Source organism: Camarhynchus parvulus, chromosome Z, assembly GCF_901933205.1.
Source record: "Camarhynchus parvulus chromosome Z, STF_HiC, whole genome shotgun sequence".
Taxonomy (NCBI): Eukaryota; Metazoa; Chordata; class Aves; order Passeriformes; family Thraupidae; genus Camarhynchus; species Camarhynchus parvulus.
The window spans coordinates 62,078,376-62,105,859 of NC_044601.1; the positions used below are offsets into that span (position 1 = coordinate 62,078,376).

A 27,484-nucleotide genomic window follows, 5' to 3' on the forward strand; every position below is an offset into this window, starting at 1 on the left:
CAGGCAGTCCAGAGAACAAAGGTTCTTAATTGCTCAGGATAACATTGTTACTTTTCTACTTTGTTCACTTTTCCTACAAAAAAGGGGGATTTTTTTGAGGTCTAGTATCTAGACAATGACTGGCCCTCAGACTAGTGGGGTGGTGGTGGGGGAGAATAGGGAATCTTTGAGCTAAATATGAGAAAAAAGGCATCACTTTCTAGAATCATTTAATGTTGAATGAGGAATAACAATCCAATGTCTCAACCTAACAGATAGTCCATGCTGCTTTTCATCACACTGAATGGAGTACAAATCTTTTCTAAACCTTTTGGCTGATATTGACAAATGCTTACACTTCAGATCTTTCCAACAGAGGCACAAGCTCTTTGGATTGCTATACAATCACCTAACTACTAACTTTGCTTGCTAGTTTTGTAGAAGTTAAAAATTCTAAAGTTTAGTAAAAGTATTGTTACTTTAATCACAGAAGCACAGAATGGTTTGGGATGGAAAGCTGGAACATTCTGTTCCAACTTCTTTGCCACGGACACGGACACCTTCCACTAGAACAGGTTGCTCAGAGAAATTTTCTTACTGCCAAAGAAAACTAACGATCATGATTCTCAGCACTCAGCCTGTGGAAATAAAGAAGCAGATACTTTATACATCTATTCATATCCATGGAGTAGTTTCTTTCCTTTTCAGAGCTATCTTCCTAGAGTGTCTAATGATTGTTACCACTGCTGCCAAGTGGTACACGTAAACCTACCCCTACAAACCCCACACAGAATGCCTCCACTGCTGTATGTACCTGCTCCCGGATCTGGGATTTTTTTGTCTTTAATGTAACAGCTGCAACTTCCCACAGCATGCTGCAGCAAGACCATAAAAAACTTCACATAGGACTTACTATTTTGCTAGGCTTTTTTACTAGAAGCCTAAATGGCAATGGGAAAAGCTCAGAAGTTTTCTTTATGGGTGTGTTTGGGGGGGATGTGTGTGAATGTGGGTGTGTGGGCGTGTGTGGGTGTGCCCAGGCTGCTCTGTTAACCTCTTATAGAAGAGCTATAAATATCTGCTAGAGGAAAAGCTTTGGGCAGACAGTCAGGAAATATAAAATTCATGTCTTCTCTGAAATGTTACGTTTGCACAAACTCTCTGTTTCTAGCAAGCAGAGGTCTTGCTCTTGACATATTCCACATTCATCTGTAGTCCCATCAGGTTCCCTGGATCTCCTGGAATTTACTGGAAGATGGAGCCATGGCGGGGTACAATCCATACAAGGCATGCGCCAAAGTTCAAGGAACACTGGCATGACACTGTATCAGCCAGCCTAAGTCAGGTGACAGCCATAGTCACTGCAGCAACATCTTTAGCCCAGGCTAGCAAACTAAACACATTCCCCTGTCTCAAACGGACCATGCTGAAATTTGTGCTGCCACACTTCTATTGCTAAGAACAAGATCAAAAGCACGCGTACCAGTGCTTCAGTCTGAGCTCGGATTACCTTGCAGACACAGCTAGTTAGCTGGATGTAGCAACACATTTACCCTGACCCTTCACAGTACTACGCATCTGGTGGCTCTTTGTTACAGATGCCAGAGTGGCAGTAGTTTAAGAACATTACCTGCACACCACAGTTCTGAATTCACTAGAGTACTTCAAGGTCAACTAAAAATCAGCTACAAGGTAATGTGTCTTGAATCCTGGGGGCAGCCAGTTCCACAGGCAGCTGCCCCTGAACTTACTGCACCCAACAGAGCTCTCTTTTAGGCTGAGATACTTCTTTTACTTATTTTACTTGTTTTTATGCACTGCTCAGCCTGTGATATTCTGTTTGGAACGCAAATAGTGTTGCATGCTGGTACATACAAAAGATACCAGTTCTTCTCCAAAAAGAAGTCAATTATAATAATGAAAACTAAGGAGAAAAATTGTTTACACCAAACTTTTGCTCACACGTTCAGTGTCTGCTGAGGACCAAGGACTCATGCAGTCGCTTTGCCTTTGTGCATATTTAAAAATTGAACTACAACTTGAATATTGAAATACAAGCTTGAAATACAACTTAATCAATTACAGGTACTAAAACAGCACCTTTCCCCATGTGAGACTTTTCCTGCCGTGCCCAAGTTCCATGCAACTCAAAGCCCAGTCACGGGAAAGGAAAAGCACCCTTACCTGCCACACTGGCTCTGTGTGCTTCCCTGACTTACTGCTCTTGTAGCTGGGCTGGGGGCTTGCCCTCTTCAGGTTGTAGATGGCCACATGGCCGTCGTAGAAGCCCACTGCCAGGACGTGGGGGTGGTCACTGTGGAAGTCCAGGCACATGACACCACTCTCACTGCTGAAGGAGTACTCTGGGAAGGAGGGGTTCTTCAGCGTGTAGAGCAGGAGCATGCCGTGGCCCTGCTTCATGAAGTCATCTAAACAAGGAGATGCCAGATCAGTTTCCAGGAGCCTCAGCTACTGAAATGTAGAAACAGACAGCTCTCACCTGTGCCTGACACCTACCTGAATGCAAAGTTACCAGGCACAGGACCAAATGGTCATTTTGGTATGCCCACATCTGAACAGCCTTCCCACCATTCATATGATATCCCCAGCACATAGGCACAATGCATTAATACAGAGGAACTGCTATTTTGGTGTGCTTTTTTCCTAGGAGAGAGAGCTGTGAAGCCTTGGAGGAGAACCGTGGAGGAAAGGAAGAATTTTGTGGACACTTCTTTCCTTGGGCTAGGATTACACTTCTTTCTGTGGGCTAGGACTTCACTACACTGCAGACATAAAGGCTGAACCAAGGATAGCACCATTTCAATTTCTGTATTGGCAATATTTGGTATTTCAGTCTCCACTACTTTTTCAAAGAAAAACATTTCATTAATGTCTCTGTAAAGCATTTTATCAATTGCCATTACTCATGAATGTAAAAGTCACTAGAGCTTTATTTTCTATTTATGTCCAACATCTCCCTGCTTGGCACAGAAGCTCTTTTTTTGCCTAGACTTTCCAATCTTTTTTCTATTTACTTTCACATTTTCTTTGTGCTGCCTGAAATTAGCTCTCCCTTTTCTCAGTAGGATCATCTTTCTTTTGTGTTTTTTTGTTATCATGCCCTGACTGTCTCTGCAATTCTTAGGGTATTTCGATCATGTAAAAAAACAATTTCCAAATTCTCTGAAAGGGAAAGAAAAACTGTTGATGTAGATAAGCTCTCCAGAAACAAAGAAGGAACTTTGCTAATCTATGAAAACAATGCTGTCTTTGAGAGCTTCCTAGCCATCCAGTGCTTTTTATTACTGCCAATGCCTTCAGGCACACAGTATATGGGAAATAAATTTACTGCTTTCTGTGCTTCAAGTACTCACTACACATTCCGTTTCCAGAACAGTCCTCTCCTTTTAAAACTGCTTCCTACCTTTCTTAACATTTTGTCCAACCTGCAGGATCAGGTCTTGGTAAATGTGTGCTCCAGTGATAACACTAACTTTAGAGAGTTTGTAGCAAACTGATTCCAACCCAGCATGCAGGTACAGACATTGTGTACTCCATGCTTAGCAGGGCCACATAAAAGCATTCAAAGAACCAGTAAAGAAACACACATTAACAAAACTATTACTGCTGCTTTGTACTAGATTATCAAAATAGAATATTTTCACAGGTCTCTCTGTACCGGGGGTAGAAGAGTAAAATGGTTTCTTTATTTTGCAGAAAGGCAAGATTCCAAAACTGGCATGAAACATATCTGACCCCAAATAATATTTCTAATTTTTTTTAATGAAGGGGAACCTTATTCTTAGAATTCTTGATGAAAAGGAAGTGAACTTATTTTCTCCAGTCGAGATTTTCCAGTTCTTTTAATTCACAGAATTGTCTTTGTTCTTAGCCAAATAATGGCATTGAACTGATATTTAGTTGAGGTCCATGCATGATAAGGATGAATCTGTGCTCTCCTCAGAAGCAAAAACACTTGGGAAGGCTGTGGAAACGACCACCAGGACTGACTCAGAGCAGAATGAAGTCAAATTGGTTGGATAGCCTTTGAATTTAACCTATTTCATGCTCTTATTTCTCTTGGAGTGAGCTGACCAGCCAGGCATATTCCCAAAATGTCTGCAGGGTACATTAATTTTCTATCTGTTAGCACTGTGCTTAGGAGCCTCAGAGAGCTGCCCCATGTTCCTTGCACAGACAGCAGAGGAGACACCTCTACACGGGGTGATTCAGCCAGAGATCTAAGTGGGGTTTTGGAGGTGGTTCTCTCCCCAGTGACCTGACAGGAACAGAGTCCACCCACATTCCTCAGTTAGAGGCGATAGAGCAGGCCATCATCAGGTGAAATGGCTCAGCAGCTTCAGCAATTCCACCTGAGGGTTACTCTGGCAGGAGGAAAGCAAAGTCTTGGGAAGAAGCTCTTGAAGAGTGAAATGCAGGGTGCAGTTTGCAGCTCATGACACCCAAATGTAGGTCTGTGAATGCTGGCTGTGCACTCAGAGTCCAAGCTCTGCTACCATCAGTACCAGCAGCACCCTAAAGGGGAGTTTTCTGTGAGTGCTGCTTTAGTCTCTAGGCTCAACTGACTGCAGTGGCTGCTACAGAATGTTAAACCCAGCTTAACCTAAGAGCTCAATCCCACTCATATTGTCTCCTTCATGTTATCAAATACCAGGAATGTGGGTTAAATCACAGATGTGTGAATACCACACGTAAGGCTCAATAATATGATTGCTAAAGTACAGCCTATTCTTGATGAGAGGTAATGTGATGAGAATAACCCACAATTAACACTGAAGCATTACACATAAACCTCAGTAAAACACCAACCTGCTGAGCATAGGCATATCAATCCATTTTAATGTACGGTGAATTCTCATTCAGAATACTAACCTGTGACATACCAACATATAGTTTAATGAATAGTTTTTAAAAAGGGCTTATTTCATTAGTGATATTCAGTGTTCCGAATGGCAAGCACAGCACATACTCACAGCAACGCATCTGTGCTATAGCTTTGAAGAGCAGCATTTTCAAGGAAAAGGTTTTTAGGTTTTCAGTAAAAACAAGCAGAGTACTGCGCTTTGACCCAAAACACTGGGGAAACAGACTCTCAGGATGCAGGGTGAATCAATGCTAGATGATCACAGAGCACAGCCAAAAGGTGCAAAAGGCACAGACCAAGATCTGGCAATGGTGAACCACAGTTAGAAGTGAAGCCAGCAGCTTCAGACCTGAGACAGCTGCTCTGCACCTCATGGATGCTGCAGTATGGACTGGAAGAATAGTGAACATCTGCCCCACGCAGATCCACTAAGTGCAAACTGGTGTTTTGGTTTCTTTTCCTGAGATACAAGGGCTGGAGATATTAGAGACATTGGACAGTTTTTCTGATAATCAGTGCCAGCAGAATTTGTTCTTTACAGGAAGACACAAGGCAGCACAGCAAGAAGAAGAGAATGAACAGACTCTTGCTGCCCTGAGAAGCCCTCAGTGTTCACCTGAGCAGAAGCTAAATTTTAGACCCTGACATGTAACAAGTGTATGTAGAAAGACAAGTTTTGCTAAGGAAAGATGCAGATAGCATGATTACTGGTCTTAACATAGAGAACTGAGCCTGTAAACATCACATGCAAACAGAAATAGGTTTCAAACCAACTATGACCACTATCTAAAATATGCCTCTGAATATGCCTTTAAAGCTGAACAGATTCACCCCAAATCCTTTACAGAAAAATACTGTACTGGTAGAAAAGTACGCCAGAATATCATTGTGATATCACCAAATAGTTTATGCAAAGTAATGACCTGAAAAGCATCTGAATATTTTATTCTGATGCTGACTAAGTACCGGGTTTAACAGATTTTCATTTATATTACTCCTTAGCTGAATTTAAAGGAATCAGCAAATGTCCACTGTCAGAACAAAGTCTTTTGTTTGCTGGACAGATTTTTAAAAATTTATTGGTATCTTTCCCTCTTTATTCATGAACAAAGCCATGAGACACACATGGTTTTCTTCCATTTCCTCCAAAACGCTTAGGGCTGAACAACTATGCTCAAAGAAACATCATCTTCAAAGTAGAAAGCACAATGCTTCAGGTAAATCCTGCAGCCACATATTAAACATCAATGTGGGGACCCTCCATGGGCATGAGTTAAAGTTGGTATTTTTACTACACAAGGAGCCAGTGCTACAGCTTCTTGTGTGATAAACTGGCAAATTACTTTCTCTTTAAAGGATTTAAAACCCAAAAAACTGTAGCCTTAGATCCTGTGATCCTGTGATAGTTTTCTAAAAATCAAGTCTGCCAGCTGTCTCACTGACATGGCTTGGGCCAAGACACCATCACACTAAAAAGAACTACTGGTACCTAAAATCTATCTTGTGTCCTCTTAAGAGCCCATCTGGGAAGGGAAAAAAAAAAGCAAAATTAAGTACATTTGTGAACAGATTATTGTTTCTGAGCATCACAGCTACCCAAGCACTTCTACTCTCCCAGATACACTCATGCTTTGAGCTGACTAGCAGGGCTCTACGCTTTAGGACTGGTTTACTAAGAAGCCAAGGGAAGGGGCTGGCTATGATCTACATCTGGTGAGGCAATCTCCTCTTTGGAGGAGAGATCAGTTTCACAAAATTGTTGGTAGCCAAAAACATATCTCAGCTATTTATTTTTCTTTCCAATATTTAAAGTGTAGAGGACAAAAAAATAAACCAGCAAATTTTCCCTAGGAAATTGGAAATCTTCAAAACCCTGAGCACAATCTAAGAATATTCCTGTGCTTCCATCTTCACGGCATAGACATGATGACTGAGCAAGTCACAAATTAGTGAATTTTCAATACAATTTATTTTTTATCAGTGAGCAAATCCTGTGCAGCAGAGCACTGAGCACAGGCTAATCTAACCCGCTGTGAAACAAGTTGAATGACCTTGCACTGCTCTAGCAAGACTCTCTCCTGGCTAATTTTAAAAAGCTGTGCCAATTCCACACTTTGCTGCAGTCGCAGAATTGGTGTGCTGTAAGAAAGGAAACAGCTGGCACTTCAGGCTAAACTGTATGCCAGTAGTTCCAAAAAATCAGGAAAGAACAAATCTTTCCAAGAGCTCAGAGAGTTTGGGCATGGGCCGAATGTGTTTTCAAAGCTCTTCAGGAATAACAATAACATCTCAGAGTTTCATAGCACTTGAGCATGCTTTAAGCTTGTATATGCAGCATTCCTTTTTACAGAATGAGAAAGGGCAGCAGAGGGGACTGCCAAAGACACTACAGCAAGCTAGAACAGGGAACAGAGCTGGGACTTCAGAGGGCTCTGCTCAAGCAGCTGATCATCCCAGGATTCCTGAGAAATTTAAGCTAGGATCATTGGTGCTCAATCTGCTCCTATTCCTTTAAATGCTCAGAGCACTCGGGTACACTGTACTTGTGTACAACACAATGCTGTGTTGATATATCCCACATCACTATGGATCAGGCTGTGAACCATATTGTGGGCAATGAAAATATGAATATTGGACTTTCAAAACAGTCTCTTCCCAGAAAAGAAAATGTTTTGAGAACTCATTACTTTGTAACTCAAGGCCAGAAAGCCTGGCCTCTCCTTTTTCACAGATCCAAAAATGTTACTGGCACATCCTGTTTTGAGCCTGATAACTTGGTTTTGGCAAGTAAATGCATACTTCATATGAAGATCTCAAAAAACAGAGAAGCCACTGTTTCCTTTTGCTGTTTGTTTCAACATTTAATCACTTTGAGTGATTAAAAAGCTGCATCTAATTCCTTACTTAACCTACTTGGCTTGCCACTGCTAATTCCTATTATGCCTACCTTGACTTGATAAAGGACTTTTTTCATAGCTGGTGCTTCTCTTCATTAAGATACTTTAAAAACTGAACACTAGTCACATTTTAGCATATTTTTGATAACCATCACAGCCTGAACTCAAAAAATCCTATTTGTTTCTTTTCACCAGCACTGCACAGTGCTGCTTAGCAAAAAGCCAGGAACCAACATTAACTTTGCTACATCCAGTGAAGGGCAGTGCCTCCACAGCTGCAAAGAGAAAGCCACTTCTCAGCAGACATGGAGAAGATCAGAACATTAAGAAATTTTCCAGAGACAAGTGGAGGATATCACATGGCTAGGATTTGTGCAAGGGCCAGACATAATTAATTTTGAGTCCAAATTTCATGTTGTTCTCCCTCCACATTTGGGGCATGCTCTCCAACTCTTGAATCAACCTGGGGCTCCTTCTGTACTACCTACAATTTTTCTGCATGCTTTGAAAAATGTTGGCTTTGGAATCAAACATAATATTCCAGTATTAGTCTCACTAATGTTTAAATAATATCTCTACTGCTACTCAGGATTCCCTGTTTGCACACCAGAATCACGTTCAGCATCCTTGCCAAGCTACCACACTGGGGACTCAAATTTCTCACTTGTACACAAAAGTGGGGTTTTCCTCCTTTATTTTTTAAGAGTTGCTGCCTTCCAAAATGCAACACTCCCTTTTGTCTAGAGAGGTATTATATTACATTTGACTGCACTAAAATGCGTTTGCTTTGAATAATTCTGGTTTACCACAACATTAATCACTCTGTGTGACAGCTCTGTTCCCAGCATGATTTACAACTTCACCTGCTTTTTCATCAGTCACACATTTCATCTGCTGTGAGTTTATATTCCCACCCACAGCACCAATGAAAACAATGCCTAGATCCAGGGCTACTACAGCACCCCCTCTGAGACACTGCCTCAGATGATAATTCCACCAGCATTTATTTTCTGACATTCATCAGTGGAAGTTGAACACTCCTGTTGAGACCACCTGCATTGGCCTGAACTCTGTGAGCACAGGCCCTTCCTATCACAGGAAAATATGTACCTTCCAATTAGCAGTGTTGGTACTGCAAGATCTGCAAATGCTGAGCAAGTCCACCAGAGCAGAGGAGGCAAGTGATAGATCATTTTGGCTTATGCTGATTTAGACGCTTGAATGTCAAATTTTACATTCTGCTTGACACCTTTCACCAGCTGCTTGATTAATCCCTATTACTCCTGATCCAGTTAACATTTTTAGCTGGGGCTCTTAGGAAGTTGCAGTTTGGATAAGAGAGGTACAAAACCAGAATTTCAAAGTCTTCTGGATATTTTAGAGAAGACAAAATTGACAGATTGACGAAGCAAGTTGTAATTTATACATGGCCCAAGGCCTTGTTGCAGTCCTAATATGTGCTGTGGGCTCTGCACATGTCAGAGGCAAGACACACCTCAGAAGCAGAGATGGATAGATAGAGATCACCTTTCTTACTCTAAAATACAGTCTGGCAGAGTAACACAAGAGAAAACACAGTCAACCAGGCCAACAAAAATGAGTACTTAGGAACCATTGGAACCATGCACTGTTTGTCAGGGCCTGTGAAAGCACAGGCTCAAAAGCAAACAAAAACAGGGGAGAAGCGGATGAAAAGATGTAGCAGTTTCCTGAAAAAAGCAGAATGATCTGGCTTTCATCTGAGCTCCCCTGAGAGTGAGGCAAGCAGTGCAAAAAGAAGGAATATGTAACTTGGCTGAGTTTGCAATGTATAAAACCAGAGTTTTCTCATTCTGATCAGAAAGGCTTTTTCATCCTGAGTCTAGCACACCCTATAATTCTTCCTTAAATTTTCTTCTTTAAATAAATGCTCATAAGACCATGATTTTACAATGTAAATAATAATGGTGCAGCTGCCTGTATGTTATGAAAGCTAACATCAGGTTGAGGATTCTGGCCCTCTGCTCTGCTGCCATGAGATCCCACCTGGAGTGCTACATCTAGCTCTGGTGTCCTCAGCACATCAGACCTCAGCCTGTCGGAGCAAGTCCAGAGAAGGCCACCAAGATGATCAAAAGCGGGGAGCACCTCTCCTATGAGGAAAGGCTGAGGCAGCTCCTGTCTCTGCAGAGCGCCTTGGAGCTGGGAAGCCGGACGGGTGCTCATCCTCTCATTACATACCAGGCAGCATTTGCCACCATCACCTCAACTTTTGCTCCTGCCTTTCTTGTTTTCATTGATATAAGCTCCAATTTTGATTGTATTTCACTCTTTAATACCTGAGGCTCTGTTTCCTCTATCCCCGTCCTACGAAACTGGCACATTTGAGAACATTTGCAACCAATTAAATATTTAAGAGTGCCATCAAGTGGCCAAATGAGGGGCCTTCCAGGTGGCACGCAATGATTAGAAATCCCCAGGATCATGCCACAAATGGATATCTACAAATGCGCTGCCTCTGGATAATCACACCAGCCTGCAAACAAGCTAGGCTGCCAGCACTTTAGTATTCCTGACCAGAACAGTTCTGAGGGGGATGCATACACTGCAGGAGATGCTTATGTATTCCATAATTAAGAGACAGGAAAGTTAGTGTTTTATGGCAGTGCTGTGGTCTCTTGGAAGCAGACAGATGATGCCTGATGAGATGGACATGTGCAGCTCAGGCCATTGAGGAGACAATGAGAAATGATATAGCAGCTCTGAGAACATTTTTGAAGACATTTGGCAGAAGACCCAGATTTAACAGAGGAGCAAGGAAGAAGCAGAGTCATGCATATGGGCATGCAGTCAATTTTGCACTAGCATGCCCCATGAAAATTAAGAGTAGTCATTACAAATCCAACACCTGCCCCTAACGCATTTGCAGCAGTGACTAACATCAAGTGTTTAGGAAAAGTACAAAAACAGGACATAAAACCAGTGATATTTCTTCTAGAGGACTGCCTAGGCCCCTACTAATTTGTAGTTAAGCATCTCCCAGGCCCCTAATGAACCTCTTCCCATTTTTCAGCGCAGCCAGCTACTGAACATTAAATTTGGACAATATTTTTCAGCATTCCTCTTTGTATAAGGCTGGGATATAAACCAGATATTCACTTATTTGACAAAAATTGTGGGGGGTTTTGCTTGCTTTTATTTTTAGTACATGAAATATTATGTATCTTAGCAGGCATGTTAAGTGTATAATTGGGGGTTAGCATAAATGGATTTTAAGAGCTACTAAAAGTAGATTTCAGAGAAAAAAATAGTTTAAAAAACCCCAGAAAACAGAAATACCTAAACATTTGTTAGTCTCAAACAGAATCACAGAATCACAGAATCATGAAACGGCCTGAGTTGGAAGGGACCTTGAAGATCATCTTGTTCCAACTCCCCTGACACGGGCAGGGGCACCTTCCACTAGACCAGCTTCCTTCAAGCCCCATCCAACCTAGCCTAGAACACTTACAAGGACAGGGCATCCACAGCCTCTCTGGGCAACCTGTACCAGTGCCTCAGCACCTTCAGAGTAAAGAATCTCTTCCCAATATTTAATCTACATCTACGCTCTTTCAGTTTAAAGTCATCCACCCTTGTCCTATCATTATACGTTCTTGAAAATAGCCCTTGTAGGCTCCCTTCAGATACTGGAAGGCCAGAAAAAACTCTGAAGCCCTCTCCTTTCCAGGCTGAACAACCCAAATTATCTCAGCCTTTTTTCATAGGAGAGATCTTCCATCTCCTCTGATCACCTTGGTGTCTCCTCTGGGCTGACTCCAGCAGGTCCCTGTCCCTCCTGTGCTGGGAGCCCAGGGCTGGATGCAGTGCTCCAGGTGGGTCTCAGCAGAGCAGAGCAGAGGGGCAGAATCCCCTCCCTGCCCTGCTGCCCACGGGGCTCTGGATGCAGCCCAGGACACGTTTGGCTCTCTGGGCTGTGAGTGCCATGGCTGGGCCATGTGCAGCCTCTCACCCACAGCACCCCCAAGCCCTTCTGGACAGGGCTGCTCTGGGGCTGTCCATGCCCAGCCTGTGCTGGTACCAGGGGTTGTCCCAGCCCAGGTGCAGCACCAGCACCTGGCCTTGAACTTGATGATGTTCCCATGGACCCACTCCTCAAGCTTGTCTCTGGATGGCATCCCATCCTTCAGGTGTGTCAAAGCACCACTCAGCTTGGTGCTGTCATCAAACTTGGTGAGAGTGCACTGGATCCCTCTATATATGCCCTTAATGAAGATAATAAAGAACACTGGTCCCAGTATGGATCCATGAAGGACTTCACTAGTCCAATCAGCCAACTCTGGATGTGATTATCCAACCAACTCTCTGGATGTGATTATCCAACCAACGCCTCACCACCCAACAGTCCATCCAGCAAATCCATCTCCCTCCAATTTAGACAGAAGGATGTTGTGGGGGATTGTCAAAGGCTGTACAAAAGTCCAGATAAATGACATCTGTAACCCTTTCCTTGTCTGCTCCTGCCATCACTGCATCACAGAAGGCCTCTGGTTTGTCAGGTAGGATTTACCCTTGGTAAAGCCGTGCTGGTTGCCTCAATTCACTCCTGTGTCCTCCACGTGCCTTAGCAGAGTTTCTAGGAGGAAACTGGATCCCATGATCCTCCCAGGCACAGAGGGGAGGCTGGCAGGTCAGTAGTTCCTGGAGTCCTTCTTTCTACCACTTCTCCAGAGAGATACAATGGCTTCCCTTTTCCAGTCACCTGGGGCTTCATCTAACTACAATGACTTTTCAAATATCATGGAGAGTGGCTTGGCAACCACATAATTTCATTGTGTCCTAATACTTAAGTACATTAAGATCCCTCAGGTAGGGAATCTGACCTTCTCTTACAGTGGGAGAGACTTGGCTCCCCCAGTCCCCATCCTGATGTTTGTCCACTTAAGAAGTGTGGGAAGAGAGATTGCCATTGAAGACTGAGGGAAAAAAGTTGCTGAGTACCTCAGCCTTTTCCTCATTTGTTGTTACCAGTTTTCCATAATTTTTTATTGGGGGGTTGCACCTCATTTCACCTTCCTTTTCTGGTTAATGTATCTTAGAAGCTTCTTTGTGTCCCTTGCCAGGTTCAGTTCCAGCTTCACCTTGTCCTTCCTCACCCTCAAATTGCCTAAATAACATCAGCTTGCACTGTATACTGCAACAAGCAATAGCTTTCAATCCTTTGACCAAGTAGCAAGGTTGGGGGGAAAAGATAGTTGAAGCAAAAGGACATAGGGTCCTTCAGAGTGAAATTTTCAAAGAACAACAAGTTGCTACTAGGGAATGGAACTGGTCCAAAAGTTTAATATAAAGCATTAAGTATCTATGCGAAACATGGGACAAATTTTGGCTTACACTTATATATGATGGATAAAGGATGAAAAAGAAAGAAAATAATCAAAGAACCACAGGATACCTGAGATTTTAAGGTACCTCTAGTCCAATTCTGCCTTCTTAAATCAGCGTCAGTCAGAGCACAGTATCCAGGATTGTGTTGTCAGAGTTTTAAAATCAGCCCCTCTAGACTGTGGAAATACTGCTCTTCTGCTCAACCACCCCCACAGTAAAGAAGTTCTATCTTACATTTTAAGGGACTTTTTTCTATCTCAGTTCACTTCAATTGACTTTGGCCTTTCATTTGATACCACTGACAAGAGTCTGTTTCTGTCATTCCCCTCCACCAGGTGTTTATCCACATAAGAAACTTCCACCCTTCTCTAGTGACAGCCAACTTTGTAGAGCTGCAGCTGTGAGAAGCCAACCACTACCTAAACCAGATCTGTCTCTGGCCAACACATGGATCTGCTGTGGGAGTTAAAGGGAATTTATGCCCCCATTACCTCCCATCTCCACCAGCCAGGCTGCTGTTGGACAATCAGCATCTCTGCAGCACAAGAAGAAGACGGGGACTCCATAGCATCTAGAAAGCATGTCCTGCTCCATAAAATTCCTCTCCTGTTCAGTGGAAGCCAAGGTGGGGATCAGTATCAGCATCTTGAGAATCTACCGTGCCAGCTCCTCTTCTGAGGACTCACCGAAAAATACAAGAGCCAATGCAACTGTCCCTCTATGAAGACCTCTTATACAGTAGTGGAAACCACTTCATCACACACTATTTGATGGGAGAAGCTGGAGAATGCCAGTGAATCCCAGCCAGCTCTCTCATACCTGGAGGAATCTGATAAGAATAACTCAGGACTGAAAGATTTTTCAATAGTTCTTGGAGCAATACCTGCCACCTTTCTTTTATTGCAGGTGAGCCTTTTCCCCAAGAGCAGCCACTTGCTAAATATCATCTATTATTTAAATCCAGCATGATAATGTTGAAAAATTAAGGATGCATAGATTGTACAGTCATACAAACAGAGTAAGCCTCAAGTTCTTCACACAGCAAAGTTGTGTTCTGCTTGTCTCATAGCCAGAAAAATAGAACTGTAAGGATCAAACAACTCAAATCTACTTACATGATTCATCACTTTGATCCCTCACTGATACAGTTAAGCATCTCTGAATACCTTTTCTTCCTACCTTCCCTAGTTGACTTCATTTTACTCTAAAAAATATTCAGTTTTATCATCTCTCACATAGGCTACAGCGGAGTGATACCCATAAGAACACACAATGAAAAATAATTTTTAAAAAAACACACACACAAACACAAAATTAGTTGTTTTTTACATTGTTCTGATGTTGAAAGATTCCAAAAAATGCAAATTTGATCTGCTCTTATTTTTCAATGGCCAGAATTTTCAAAGTATTCCTGATAGAATCTTATCCTGAAGTGGTCTATTGTATGAATCAGTGGAGGTTAGCATCCAGATATTTCTGGTTATATTCTACACCTTGGCAGCCTCATAAGTATTACCAAGCATGAAGAGAAGAACTGAAAAAGTATGATTGAGTTCCCTAAGCACGGACAAACAGGGAAGATTTTATATTGCAAAAAATGCAGTTTTGCTTTACAGCAGCAAGAAACCAAAGGTAAGCTAAGAAGAGTCTGAACATCTTACAAGTTTCAACTAATGAAAACATTAAATTAGATAGATTTCCTTCAGGTTCTTACTAATGCATTCTGCTGAAAAATGATCCACACTCATCCTCAGGACAAAAGACAGAAAAGTCTTTGGAGAAAAAGTCTTTAATGGGGCCTTTTATATTTTCTTTGTACCATTCTGCCATAGGAATAATGACAAGCCATCTAACTTCAGGAGGTTACAAAGTAACTTACATATTGCTAGAATTAATGATGGAATGTGTTCAATGCAGATTTGTAAATTCCAAGACCAAAGAAGATAGTTGTGATGAATAAATCCTTTATTTGTTCCTATGCTTAATCACTTCCACCATTAAAAATTCATTTCCAGCTTTCTGAGATCTCTGAATTCTACTTCCAGTTGCTAGATTCTGTCCTAGATGAAAAAGTAAGATTAAAGAGCTCTTTTCTATAAGATATCTCCTTCCTTTCCCTTCAAGTAATTAATGGACAGTAATCACATCACTACTTAATCTTTTCCTTAACAAGCCAAGTTGAATCGTTTAAGAATTTAACTGTAAGGCAGAGTTTTCAAACATAAGTCATAATGTGCTTCATCTCTGAACCTTTTTCAATTTTAACACCCATTTTGAAGACTGAACTATTAATAGCTGGATACAACATTCCGGGGAAGATCTCATCAGCATCATATACAGAAGTAGCACCTCTTCCCCCTGCTACTCTCAAGTAAGAGAATGCATAGGATATTCCATGTCAGACCCCCTTACACATATTTCTGCAACCACTTTTCCAGGTTTAGCTGGAAATTTTCTTTCTCAGAGTGTACATCAAGATAGGAAAATATTTTCAAGTCTAGTTTCATGACTGACACAGACCAATCTAACTATGGGCAGCTGCTAAAAATGCTGATCTCTCTTTCCCTCTGCTATTTTTGATTTCCCCCCTCTTTTCTCACCCCAGTCACCCTGTGGTTGTTGACCTGGTTGAAAAATAATAATTTTAAATGACACTGCCATGTTTGGGTACTGATAGCGACATTACACTTACATAACACTCAATCTATATAACTAGCAATTCCTAAAATAAATCCAAGAAGTACTAGGTCTTTAAAGCTGCTGGTGACCCAGCTGTCTGATTGAATGCTAGCCAGCAAAGACAGGCTGAGTTGGAAAGCTTCCTGCTCTTCACATGGGATGGTTGGGAAAAGTTAAGGGCTGTCCAGGACAGAATCACAGTGTGATGGCACAGGTCTGGGGAAGTGGCAATCAGGGTTGAATAACATATTTGAAAAAAAGTGCCTCTAGAGTCACTTCCCTTCTATGGGAATTGCTGGAATAGAGCCTGCTGCTCTAGGACTGCTCTACAGCATGTGAGATGAATGCTGATCTGGGTATTTGCTCTTTGCTGCGAGCCCCTTGGCATAGTTTTTTCATCATTAAGAGGTAAAGCAGCATTGCATGACCTCATCTGGAAAGACACAGACTCTCAAGGCAGAAAGGAACCTCAGACATGACAGCAATGAAGACCATGTAAGTAACTAAAACAGGCAGGCAGAGATCCTGCCCACTCTGTAATCCCAGGTCACCGTGAAGGAGCTGTCACATCCATTGCTCCAAAGTCAGTCTAAACAACAAATAGATAACTGCATCTCCTGGATGGAAGAGAAAGGCAATTAGAAAATAGCTCTTCTGGGAGAAGTGCAATACAAGTTACCCAACACATAAGTGTTTCTACCTTAACCATTCCTGTAAAGTATGTTTGCTCCAGAGGAGGGCTGGAGCTTCTCGTTGGTTTCCTTGTATCCTGTAACGGCTAGATGCCATAGCTAGAGCAGAAAGGGCTTCAAATTAACAGTAGAAAGCTGACCCCTGGTGTTGGGAACAGGGATACTGATAAAAGACAGCAAGGAAGGGAGGCTGCTGTGCTCCTGAGCGCTGCCTCACAGTCTGTGCAGCTCTCCAATAAGATTCATTCACTAGCATTCCTTCAGATGAATGAATAAAACTGGCTGATGAATGAAAGCAACAGGCTACAGTGCTTGGCAGGAGTGTTGCTGTTTTCATTTCTACGCTTTCATATCAGTTCCTCCTCCACAAAGCATCTAATCAACCAATGCTGTACAGCAGAAAATTAATGGTTTCATTTAGGGAGCTGCCTCAAGATGCCAGAGAGTACAATGGGATTGTTTGTAAATGTTTGGTTAGAAAAAGCAAGTAAATATGGTATGAGCACATGCAAGAATTAACACTGTGTGACTATCCAGTGGGATATTTATAGTATAGAGGTGATGCCAGCAACCATTAACACAGGTTACACCAAATACCTCATGAGTGACTCTGCTCATACAATATCAGGATTCAGACAGATCCAATCTGTAGACAGCTGATTGACAGCAGCTACCACAGTTTTCAAAGGATACACTGGGTGTTTTCTTCTACTCTATCTCTGCAGAGCACACAAAAGGGAGAGTGCTGAAGCGTCTTCAGAGTCTTTATGTAAACCCTCAGCCCTAATTTTTCCAGTCAAAACAGGGGATAATTCTCAAGGTCAGAAAGAATCCTCCTTCCTTGACACTCAGTGTCCTTTGAAAATTTCCTAAGGGGTAGCAAAATACTTGATGGGTCATTAGCCCACACATCCTCCTCTGTGGATGTGATCCACACAAGGAATTAAAATAACTCTACAGCACAGCCACGGGGAAGGAGGCTGTTCTCTACAGGAAAATGCATCCTTACTTGCCTACCTGGCTAGAGTGGGAAATCCCTATCTAATTCCCAGTCCAAGGTCTCTCCCTGTACTTCTGAATTTCAGCTTTGGAGCTATAACAAGCCCTCAGGCAAGGTGTGCCAGGTGCACTTGTGCAGGTTTTTGCTCCAGCAAGTGAGTCTGAGAATGCTGAGACAAGCTGCTTAAGAGGAGATGAGGCCATATCCTTAAAGACACTGATTTTAAAAGTGTCACACATTTATCAGAAGCCATTAAGCAGAATTAAGCCTCTCCAGATATAGAGGGCCACTTCAGCCTGATCTTATATAATTCTTAAAATTCACACTTATTGTATGAAACCAACACTGCAATAGTCAAAAGCTAAAATCAAACCAACATGCTAATAAAAAGTTATTTTCAACAAACAAGGAGAAATTTTATCTTGTAATGCAGAAGGCAGACACCATCAAACACCTTCCAAATGAACAGAAATTAGATATAATTTCATAGCCAGACATTCTAGTAAACCTAGGCATGAAATCAGAACACAACCAGCAGTATTTTATAGACATTGCCCAAATGACCTCTCCTACTCCAACACAGAAAATACCAGTAAGAAGTGGTATTACCCTCATCTTCCCCTCTGGCAGAAAGCTTTCACTGCCCAGTTGTCTCAGACATGTGGTTTTCAGAATTCCTGACCTGCGGCTGTTAGCTGAAACTTCTTTCCACTGCTGAACTTTTTTCCACTTCATCTGGAAGCCACATTCTGCCCTTTCTCTTAACTAATCCTGCAGTTATGTAAATATGAGTGCTAAGTAAAAGTCAAAGTGCATGATTAATCATGCAAATACCACCCAGTGCATCTTGGAGAAAAGCCGATGATTCAAGAAATTATAGAATTTAAATTGGGAAAACAATAGCTTGTAAAAATATGAATCAGCCACTGCTAAACCTAGAACAGGGTCCCAACTGACTGTCATTAGTAAATTAATTGAGATTTCATTTTGGTGGCACCCACCTTGGAAGTCCAGTTGAATGAATTTATACACTGCACCACAACTCAAGAAATAGAATTACAGTCTCAATATTCAGGCTGGGACTTCATGCTGTCAGCTGTAACACCATATGCAAGAAATGATAAGAATTTTTTTTGAAGAAGAAAAGGAAATTGCAATTTTCAGAGCATGCTGTGAAGCCTGGAAGGATTAGAGGCTGTCAGAGATCCTGCAGTACAAGGGGTGTTTAGGAAGAAGCTAAACTCTGATGCCTTTAAAATATGGAAGATCCCACTGGGGCTTGGGGTTTCAGTGGAAATTTTGAAAACTCTTCTGCAAATCTGAAATGTATTTCAAACTTGCCTTTGCAAAACTTAATTAACTTTTCTCAGTGGGAATACAAATTTGGAAAATTACATTAAAAGCCATAAATAATTCAGCCACAAAAGCAATTTAATCTCATTACAGACAAACTGAGGCACTTTAAAAGAAGCAAATGAAAATCAAGGAGCAACAAACTAGCAAACGTAGACCAGACCCACGACTTACAGGGGATTTCCTTTTGTACTCTAGGGATCAAAGGAGAGCTGTGAGCTGGTCTCTCAAGATACATGAAATACAGAAGCTGCAAGTCCCAAACCCACTGGGATTTGCAAAGACCAAGCCCACTGGGATTTTACTAAGGTGACAGAACCCCATTTTTTTTTGATAATCACTGCCTCTACCTTCATGAAGTGACACTGCTTAGAGGGTTATGCAAGGAGAGACACAAAAGTTGCAACAGGGCTGCCAATTTCCTGAAATCTGGCGCGCTGCAAGAGCACTAGCAGGAAGTTTTCTTTTAAAGTCTCAGCTTTATTATTTAAACAAAGTTCTGCTTCTGCTTTGTTTCAAAGCACTGCTAGCCCTCATGGCAATAAAGGAAGGCTTTAAAACAAACAGATTCCACCCTGAAATTACAGAGGGCAAATAAAAAAAAATAAAGCCTTTCAATTAATCACAAATCTCATCATGCCTTGTCATCTCTGAATGATCAGACCTGGCAATACCATGCCACACTCAGGGAAAAATTTCCTAGCTACCAAACAAAATTTACCTACTCCCTGAGAGACAAACTCCCAATGCTTTTCAGTATTACCTTTTCCACTTGTAGTTCTTCCTGTTTTCTCACTTTCATACGTTAAATAACTCTGCTGAAGACATCATAAATCCTTATGTCATTTGCAAAACAATCTTAAATATATTATTTTTATCATAGACAAGAAGATAAGCATTCCATCACTCCCCGTGTCTTTAATTTCTGTCCCAGTGACTGTTTTAAGGGCATCTATGAAAAGAAACAACTAGTAGTTAATTACTTGTGAAGTTACTACACAAAAATATAGAGATATTTTGCCTATAGTGGTTTGTAACAAAAGCTATTCACATACACAGTCTTGCTTTTAAGGGTAGCTAATGTGTCCAGTTTAGCAAGGGGCAGATCAAGGCATATAGAGAAGATGCACAGGGGATATTTTGCATGCTTTATTATATGCATTCTTATTGACTATTTTCTGCACTATAACATGACACCGGAGCGTTACTGACAAAAGTCTTGCTGAAGTCGAGGTAGACAATATTCACCGCTCTTCACTCATCTATTCAGGCAGTTATTTCAATCACAGAAGGCAATCAGGTTGATCAAGCATTATTTATCCTTTGTGAATCCATGCTGACCGCTCGTGATCACCTTCTTGTCACCCATGTGGTAAGAGATGGCCTCCAGAACAAGGAGCTCCACCATCTTTCCAGGGACTGAGGTGAGGCTGACTGGCTGATGGTTCCCTGGCTCCTCCTTCTTGCCCCTTCTGAAAACTCAGGTGACACTTCCAATCCCCAGGCACCTTTCATGATTGCCATGACCTGTCAAAGATGCTGGTGAGCAGCCTCACGACGGTGTCCCTCAGTTCCCTCAGTGGCTGTTGATGCATTCCATCAGGGCCCAGGGACTTGTGCATGTCAAGGTCGCCTAAGTGTTCTCTAACATGATCAAAGGAAAGTCTTGCTTCCAGCATTCCTTTACACTGATTTTTTTGGGTCAGAGATCCCTGAGGGCTGTTCTAGCCAATGAAGACCAATACAAGAAGGCGTTCAGTAACTCTGCCTTGCCTGAATTCTCTCTTACCAATTTCCCCCCTCCATTAAGTAACAGGGCCACATTATCCTTTGTTTTCCTTTTGTTATTGATGTATTTGAAGAAGACCTTCTTGTTCTTGACATCCTTGGCTAAAATTAATTCCAGATTGGCTTTGACCCTCCTTGTCTCATTTTTACTTGTTCTGTTAACATTTCTATATTCAGTCCAAGTGGCCCATCCCCACTTCCATCTCCTGTGTCTTTCCTTCTTATGCCTGATTAATGACAGGAGCTCTTTAATGATCCACACACGGCCTCTCATCTGCTTTGCCTGATCTCTTGCTCATCGGGACGCATTGTTCTTAAGCCTGAAAAGAAGTGATCTTTGAATATTAACCAACTGTCTCAGACTCATCTTCCCTGCAGGACCTGTTTCCACGTAATTCTTCCAAGAAGACTCCTGAAATCCCCATCCTGCTCCCAGGGAACCACTTGCCAAATTGCAGCCACCACACAGGGATTCACCACTGAAGTACATCCTTAGCTTGAAAGACTCTGAATGCAACTGAACAATGCAGATCACCCAGTCGTATCTAAGCCTGCAACAATAACCTTTTAAAAAAATCATAATAGAATTCTGGACAAATTATTTATATGATCGAGTTTTTCAACCGCAATGCTTCACTACAGCTGAACTCCTGTAGTCATGACAGATTAACGATGGTTCTATCTTCTTAACAAGGATTTAAAAACTTTTGAGCTTTAATAGCTGATTAACCACAGGAAAGTATGCATTCACTGATAAATAAACCTCACAGACCCAACAGTGTTTCTTATCTGTGTGACTGATTTCACAAGCACAGCTGCATCTGACAAACAGAGAAAATGGAGAAACCTCTCAAGGTCACTGGATCCAGAGCTTTTTCTTGGGGGCAAACAGAACAAATCCGTAGCATACCAAACTCTCCCTTAAACTAATGCATCTGCCTACACAAGCCCTAAATAGATCTTATGCCTCCTGGCATTCATCAGCCCTGATTCAGTTACAGAGCACTATGGAGGCCAAACTAATCAATTAATATCGTTTTCCCTTACATGGACTCTCTGGAATTCTTCTGAAGAAAGTGACATACAAATCTGAGCTATTGTAAAATTAAAAAAAAAAACCAATTAAATCATTATTTTTTGTAAATCTACCCAAGTTACCAAACCTCATCCTCAAAGTTCTAATGCAAAGAGTAAAATGAAGGCTGGACCTTTGGTCTTACTACTGCTATGTCTCAGATACAAGTCAAAGCACTTAGATTAAGACATCTGCTTTGTACCCCATATCAAGGTTTCAACTATGAAATATAAAGTAAACAGAAGGAAACCAAGCCCTTTAAAATACAAAGTGAAATGGAAAAATAGTTAAGTATCTGGCAGGAGTAAATACATTACTGTTAAGTAACACTGGCTTGTGTTTTATCCAGATTTTGCTTTGCTATTTATTGACCTAAGCATTGGATTATCAGGGAAACAGGTCATGTGTCAGGGTTGGTTGCAGGTAAGAGATAGGGAGCTGATACCCAAGCACCATAACACAGCCAGCAATACAGGGGCTCTGTGGGAAGCCAGGGCTCATCCCACTGCTCTTGAGATGATATGATGGTGAAGATGGTCAGGACCTGACAAACAGCTGACCTGACCTTCACTATAGCGTCAGGGCCTGACAAGTTTTTTGCTACTTAGACTGGAGTGTGAGAAATAGAATTGATTCCAGAACTTTTGCTACAGAAAAGTCAAGCCATGGTGAAAATGTAACCTTAGTATTTGGAGGGAATGCAAAATAAAAGCATGTAGTGTTTACGTGATAGAACACAGGCATAACAACATCTGTGTGTGGGGAAACTAATATTTAAAATAAAGCAAACACTGATTCTTTTAAGAAAGAGTGTTTAAAACTGTTTTGCCTGTCCTCAATACCTGTAGATTGTCTTCTCCTAGTGAGAAAAGGAGTGTCTCGATACGGATGGTTAGAAAATCTTTTGGCAGATTTTCATCACAAGACCATCCCCTTGACATTGATGACAAAGAGAGCTAACCTGTCTATCCTTGAATTCTGCTGTCCAAATGCTAAGAAAAGAATTCTCACAATAACTTAGGTGCAGCCATTTCCAGAGACAAAGCTAAGAAAGGAAAGGGGTCAGACTTGTTTTATTGAACAGATAAGACTCTATGGTACACAAATGTTTCACCTCCCGTGGATAAAAATGCACTAATCAAACTAACTCGTCTACACAGAGAGGTAGGTGGGTAGAATTTAATGAACTGCAATGCACTGGAGACACAACAGAATGTCTCAGCAGCTCCTTTGATCCCCAGGCTCTAGAAAATTTGTTAATACATTTTTTTCCCAAACACGCCAATGGAGCTTTTTACTATCTCATGCATAACAAAATGCTACACCAAAAGTTAATATAGTGAGTTGACTGAAAATTACATGTATTAAAAGGTTAAGGCTCAGAAAAACCAGGCAAAGCTCACAGAAGTTATATTACAAATCAGTAATTAAGTCTCCAAATTAAATTCATCTTTCATATGATACACTTGATGTATTATGGTTATTAGGTTATATTTATTAACAGAATTGATAGTGTAATAGGTCCTTTCTCTCCCTGAATATGTGGTAAGTGATATTCAGTATTTGGAAAACAGATTCTAAAGTGTTATTTTCAGTGTAATTATGTTTAATTGACCACGATTGGTTATCTCAATAAACTGGATGTATGATGGCTTAAATTTCTAACAGTGATTCCACTAGGGAGGTCTTTCAAAGACTGTCAGACCATGGGGGAGGATATAGATGTTTTGCAAATGAACTTTGAAGCCTCAAATGAGAGACAGTACAGAAAGAAGCCCATAAAAAGGTTAGAAGAGTGAATAAATCAGACTCCTGAAAAATGTAAGATATCAGGGACATAAGATTTCACTACTTTAAATCTTTAAATGAAGAAATCATATCTTCAACAGACCAAAACTTCAGAGAACAAATATCAAATCTTTAACATTTCCACATTTTACATTTTCCAGAAGATGATAATTTACCACATGCCAAAATTAATTGTTCTCAATTGCTCATCTGCTATTAAGAGCCACACATTGTCTGGCCTGATTCATGTAGCTCCAGCTTTTCTTTGATCTTGTTACATCATTTGTCTACCAGATTAAAGATCCCTTTGTTACATGATCTGCTTTCCCAATACACAGAGTTAACAGACCACAATCCAATGACTTAATAAGCTTTTCTTTGACAAGCTGAACAAGCCCAATTCCTTAAATTTGTTTCCCAGGTCAGTCGCCCCGCTCTTAGATCATTCTTTCTTTTTTGAACCCTTCCCAATTTGTCACCCTTCTCCTTGGCATGTCACCAGTGATGAGCATGCCTTTCCAGGGTAGTCATTTCAGCATTAAATTAAAAACTACACTTAAAATTTCTCTCAGCTCCTCAATTCCTTTGCAACTCTTCCTCTCCATAGATCCAAGGAACTCTGACGAAGTTCAGCATTGGAGTTTCTACACAAAGCTTTTTTTAAATGATTGCTCCTGAAAATACGGCTTTCCTCTGTATGTGTACAGAGCTTGAATTTTTTTGAACACCATAACATAGAATGATGCCTTGTATTCTGCTACAAATGGGATCTAAATTGCTCCTTGAATAGTTTTTCCATTTCTTGACACCTCACAGATATTTGTCTCATCAAAACTTTTTGTCAGCAGTGATTTCATGGATAAAATAATAGATTAGCATTAGACCTAGTTACTAATGTCTTTTGATATGCTTGCCTAAGAGGCATCTGATTGCTACATTTTATTTCCTATTTTAGTCCCCAGCAGCTTCTTCTAATTAATACAATGCATTAATGGAAAATTCCTTTCAGCTTTTAAAAATCACATAGTACAAACAGCACTCTTAAATTAGTACATAGCCAGCCCAAGTCCTCCAGGGTGTTCCTGTTTGATTGTGGGCATACTCAGTACCCATACAAATGTCCTACAGCAATTCACAAATAAAACTTACAAATTCCCTTTTAAGTCTTCTCTCTCCTTATTCTACTGATGCTTCTTTTCTGTATTGTAATATTCCACTACAGTAGCAACTTAAATATAGTCAGTTAAAACCACAGGTGACTATACAATCACCATGTTTTATTTCTGTGATTGTATTCTTTTTTTCCTCAACATAATTTCACTACTGATATTTAGATATCACTAACTGATATTTAGATATCACTTGTCCCAACTACGATTAATAACTGGCATCACAAGCATTTACAAAATGGGACAGTCCTTCAATTTACAGTACAAATATCCAAAATATCAACAAAAAATACGTTCATAACTAAAGGGAAACACCCAGACTCTATGGTGGTACAATGCAGTTCTCAATCCTGTTACCAAAAGCAGATATTGAGCCTCGTGGATATTTTACCATTGAAGATGCATTTATCAACTTGCATGCTGGGAACATGACTGAATGAACATGAAGACGTTTTTCCAAAGCTGGAATCTGTTACAGCATACAAATGTATGCCAAACAGCAAAGAGAACCCAGACTGCAACACGAACTTCTCTTTGAGTGAGATGTGTGGGCCACATGAATCTGCATCAGCCTTTTGTAGCATTTGACTCACAAAACTTTGATAGCTTCACTGTGGGGTCTAAAAGTCTGACAGTCAATGCTGTACCTGGTCCAGCACACAGACCATTATGTGGCTGGGGACATGTCAGCCCCTCCTCTCCAGAGCACTCCCCTCACATGAATTGCATGTACAGCCTCATACCTGGCAAAGAATTTCATCCAAGCAATATAAAATGTTTTTTCTCTGTCTGGCAAGGTATTAAATCTCTATTCCCAATATAAAAACAAACTATGTAGCTTAGAGAAAGATTAGTAGGGATTTCTGCTCCCAGGAGTCTTCTCTGCCTGTTCTGGGAACATAATTTAAATACACAAAAATATTGGAAGAGCCTTTCTGAGAGCCGCTTCAAAGATCTGAATTTTTCAGGCAGTATTCAACCCACTTGGTGCTTTTAGTTGAAGCTCTTTGGTCATTCATCAGAAAATACCAAATTTAACTGCAGCTTGTTATGTAAATCCATTCCAGACTATGTTCCACATTCTGCATCACAACCTTTAAATCTACCACTGCAGAGAAGAAAACACAAGCAAACATCTGGCACATTTTGTAACACTGAGCCTTCTTAAGCCCACAGCCTATACTGTTAAATCAAAGTTTTCAGGCCTTCTAATGTTCTGCTTCTCACACATATATTTCTGTCCTTGTCACAAGGCTTGCCTGTCATCTACAGGGGTATGCTGTCAACAATGACAGGAATTATAGGGCATGCAATCATCATTAGGTGGACCAAGTTTAGACTTCAAACCATGTTTTAAATAAAGTATTATCTTGCATGGAGATAGACTAATAACTTTCTAAAATTATTTTCAGTTCTATTTTTTAATTATTTTCTAATATATCAAAGAGCTGGACTCCCTAAATATCCTTTTTGAACAAAATGTCCAGCCTGCAGATAGATAATTACATCATCCAGTAGGTGAACACTGGCTGATGCATAGAACACAATAGGTTATAGTAAATGGGATTACCTCAGGCTGACAGCTGGTCTGTGGTGGGGTTCTGCAGGGCTTCATCTTGGGCCCAGTGCTCTTCAGTGTCTGCACAAACAACTTGGACATAGGTCTTAAAGGACTGTTAAGGAAGTTTGTCCATGATATTAAATTGGAAGGAGCTGATGTTTCCCTCAAAGGCAGAGAGGCTGTGCTGAGAGATCTTGACATATTAGAGAGATGTGCAATCAGCAACTGTATGAAGTTGAACAGAGACAAGTGATGGAGTCTCCTTCTGGGATGGGGCAACCCTGGTTGTACAGACAGGCAGAGGAATGAGTGGTGGAAAGCAGGGAAAGGGACCCTGGGGGTCCTGGTTCATGAGAAGCTGAACATGAGTCAGCAGTGCCCTGGCAGCCAGAAGGGACATCCCTGTCCTGGGGACATCAGGCCACCTGGGCAAGGGAGCAAATTGTCCTGCTCTGCTCTGCTCTGCTCTGCTCTGGGTGCAGTTTTGGTGCCACAATAAAAGCATATAAAGCTACTAGAGAGCATCCAAAGGAGGGCAGCAAGGATGATGAAGGGCCTTGAGAGGAAGCCATGTGAGGAGGGGCTGAGGTCACCTGGTCTGTTCAGCCTGGAGGGGACTGAGGGCAAACCTCATTGTAGTTACAGCTTCCTCATGGGGGGAGAGGAGGGACAGCACTGATCTCTGCTCTGTGACCAGTGTGACAGGACCTGAGAGAATGGCCTGAATTGTGTCAGGGAGGTTTAGGTTGGATATCAGCAAAAGGTTCTTCACCCAGAGAGTGGCTGGGCACTGGAAAAGGTCACAGCACCAAGCCTGACAGAGTTCAAGAAGCATTTGGAAACACTCACAAGCACATGGTGGTGCTCTTGGGGATCATGCTGTGTAGAGACAGGAGCTGGGCTTCCATGATCCTTGTGGGCCCCTTCCATTTCAGGACATTTTATGATTCAATGGTTCTCAATTGTTATTTCCATAATTTGACTGAGATCTCATAGAAAACTTGAAGGATTTATCTCCATTTCAGGAACAGCTAACAAGTAGTTAACATTAATTAATGATCCAGACCTTATCTGTATGCAGTGGGCCCCTTTCAGTGCAGGACTCCAATCCTGCTGAATTATCTCACCTATTATCTGGATCCCTAGACCTAAGGAGAGGGTAAATGTCTTGTCAACGCTACCATCCCTCTTGTCAGGACAACTGATAGAATAACTGTACTAGCAAAAGTATGAATGCAATCATTCAGCATC

The 27,484-nt window shown here is 41.3% G+C and overlaps 1 protein-coding gene across 2 annotated transcripts in view; it reads right to left on the bottom strand.

The window, feature by feature from the left end:
• Positions 1–27,484, bottom strand: part of DNAI1 (dynein axonemal intermediate chain 1) — a 137,164-nt gene that overhangs the window by 71,713 nt on the left and 37,967 nt on the right. For both annotated transcript variants that reach the window (XM_030968793.1, XM_030968791.1), the window contains exon 13: positions 2,164–2,408. In XM_030968793.1, the coding sequence (XP_030824653.1) occupies positions 2,164–2,408 (245 nt within the window). The remainder of the gene's footprint in view (positions 1–2,163; positions 2,409–27,484) is intronic.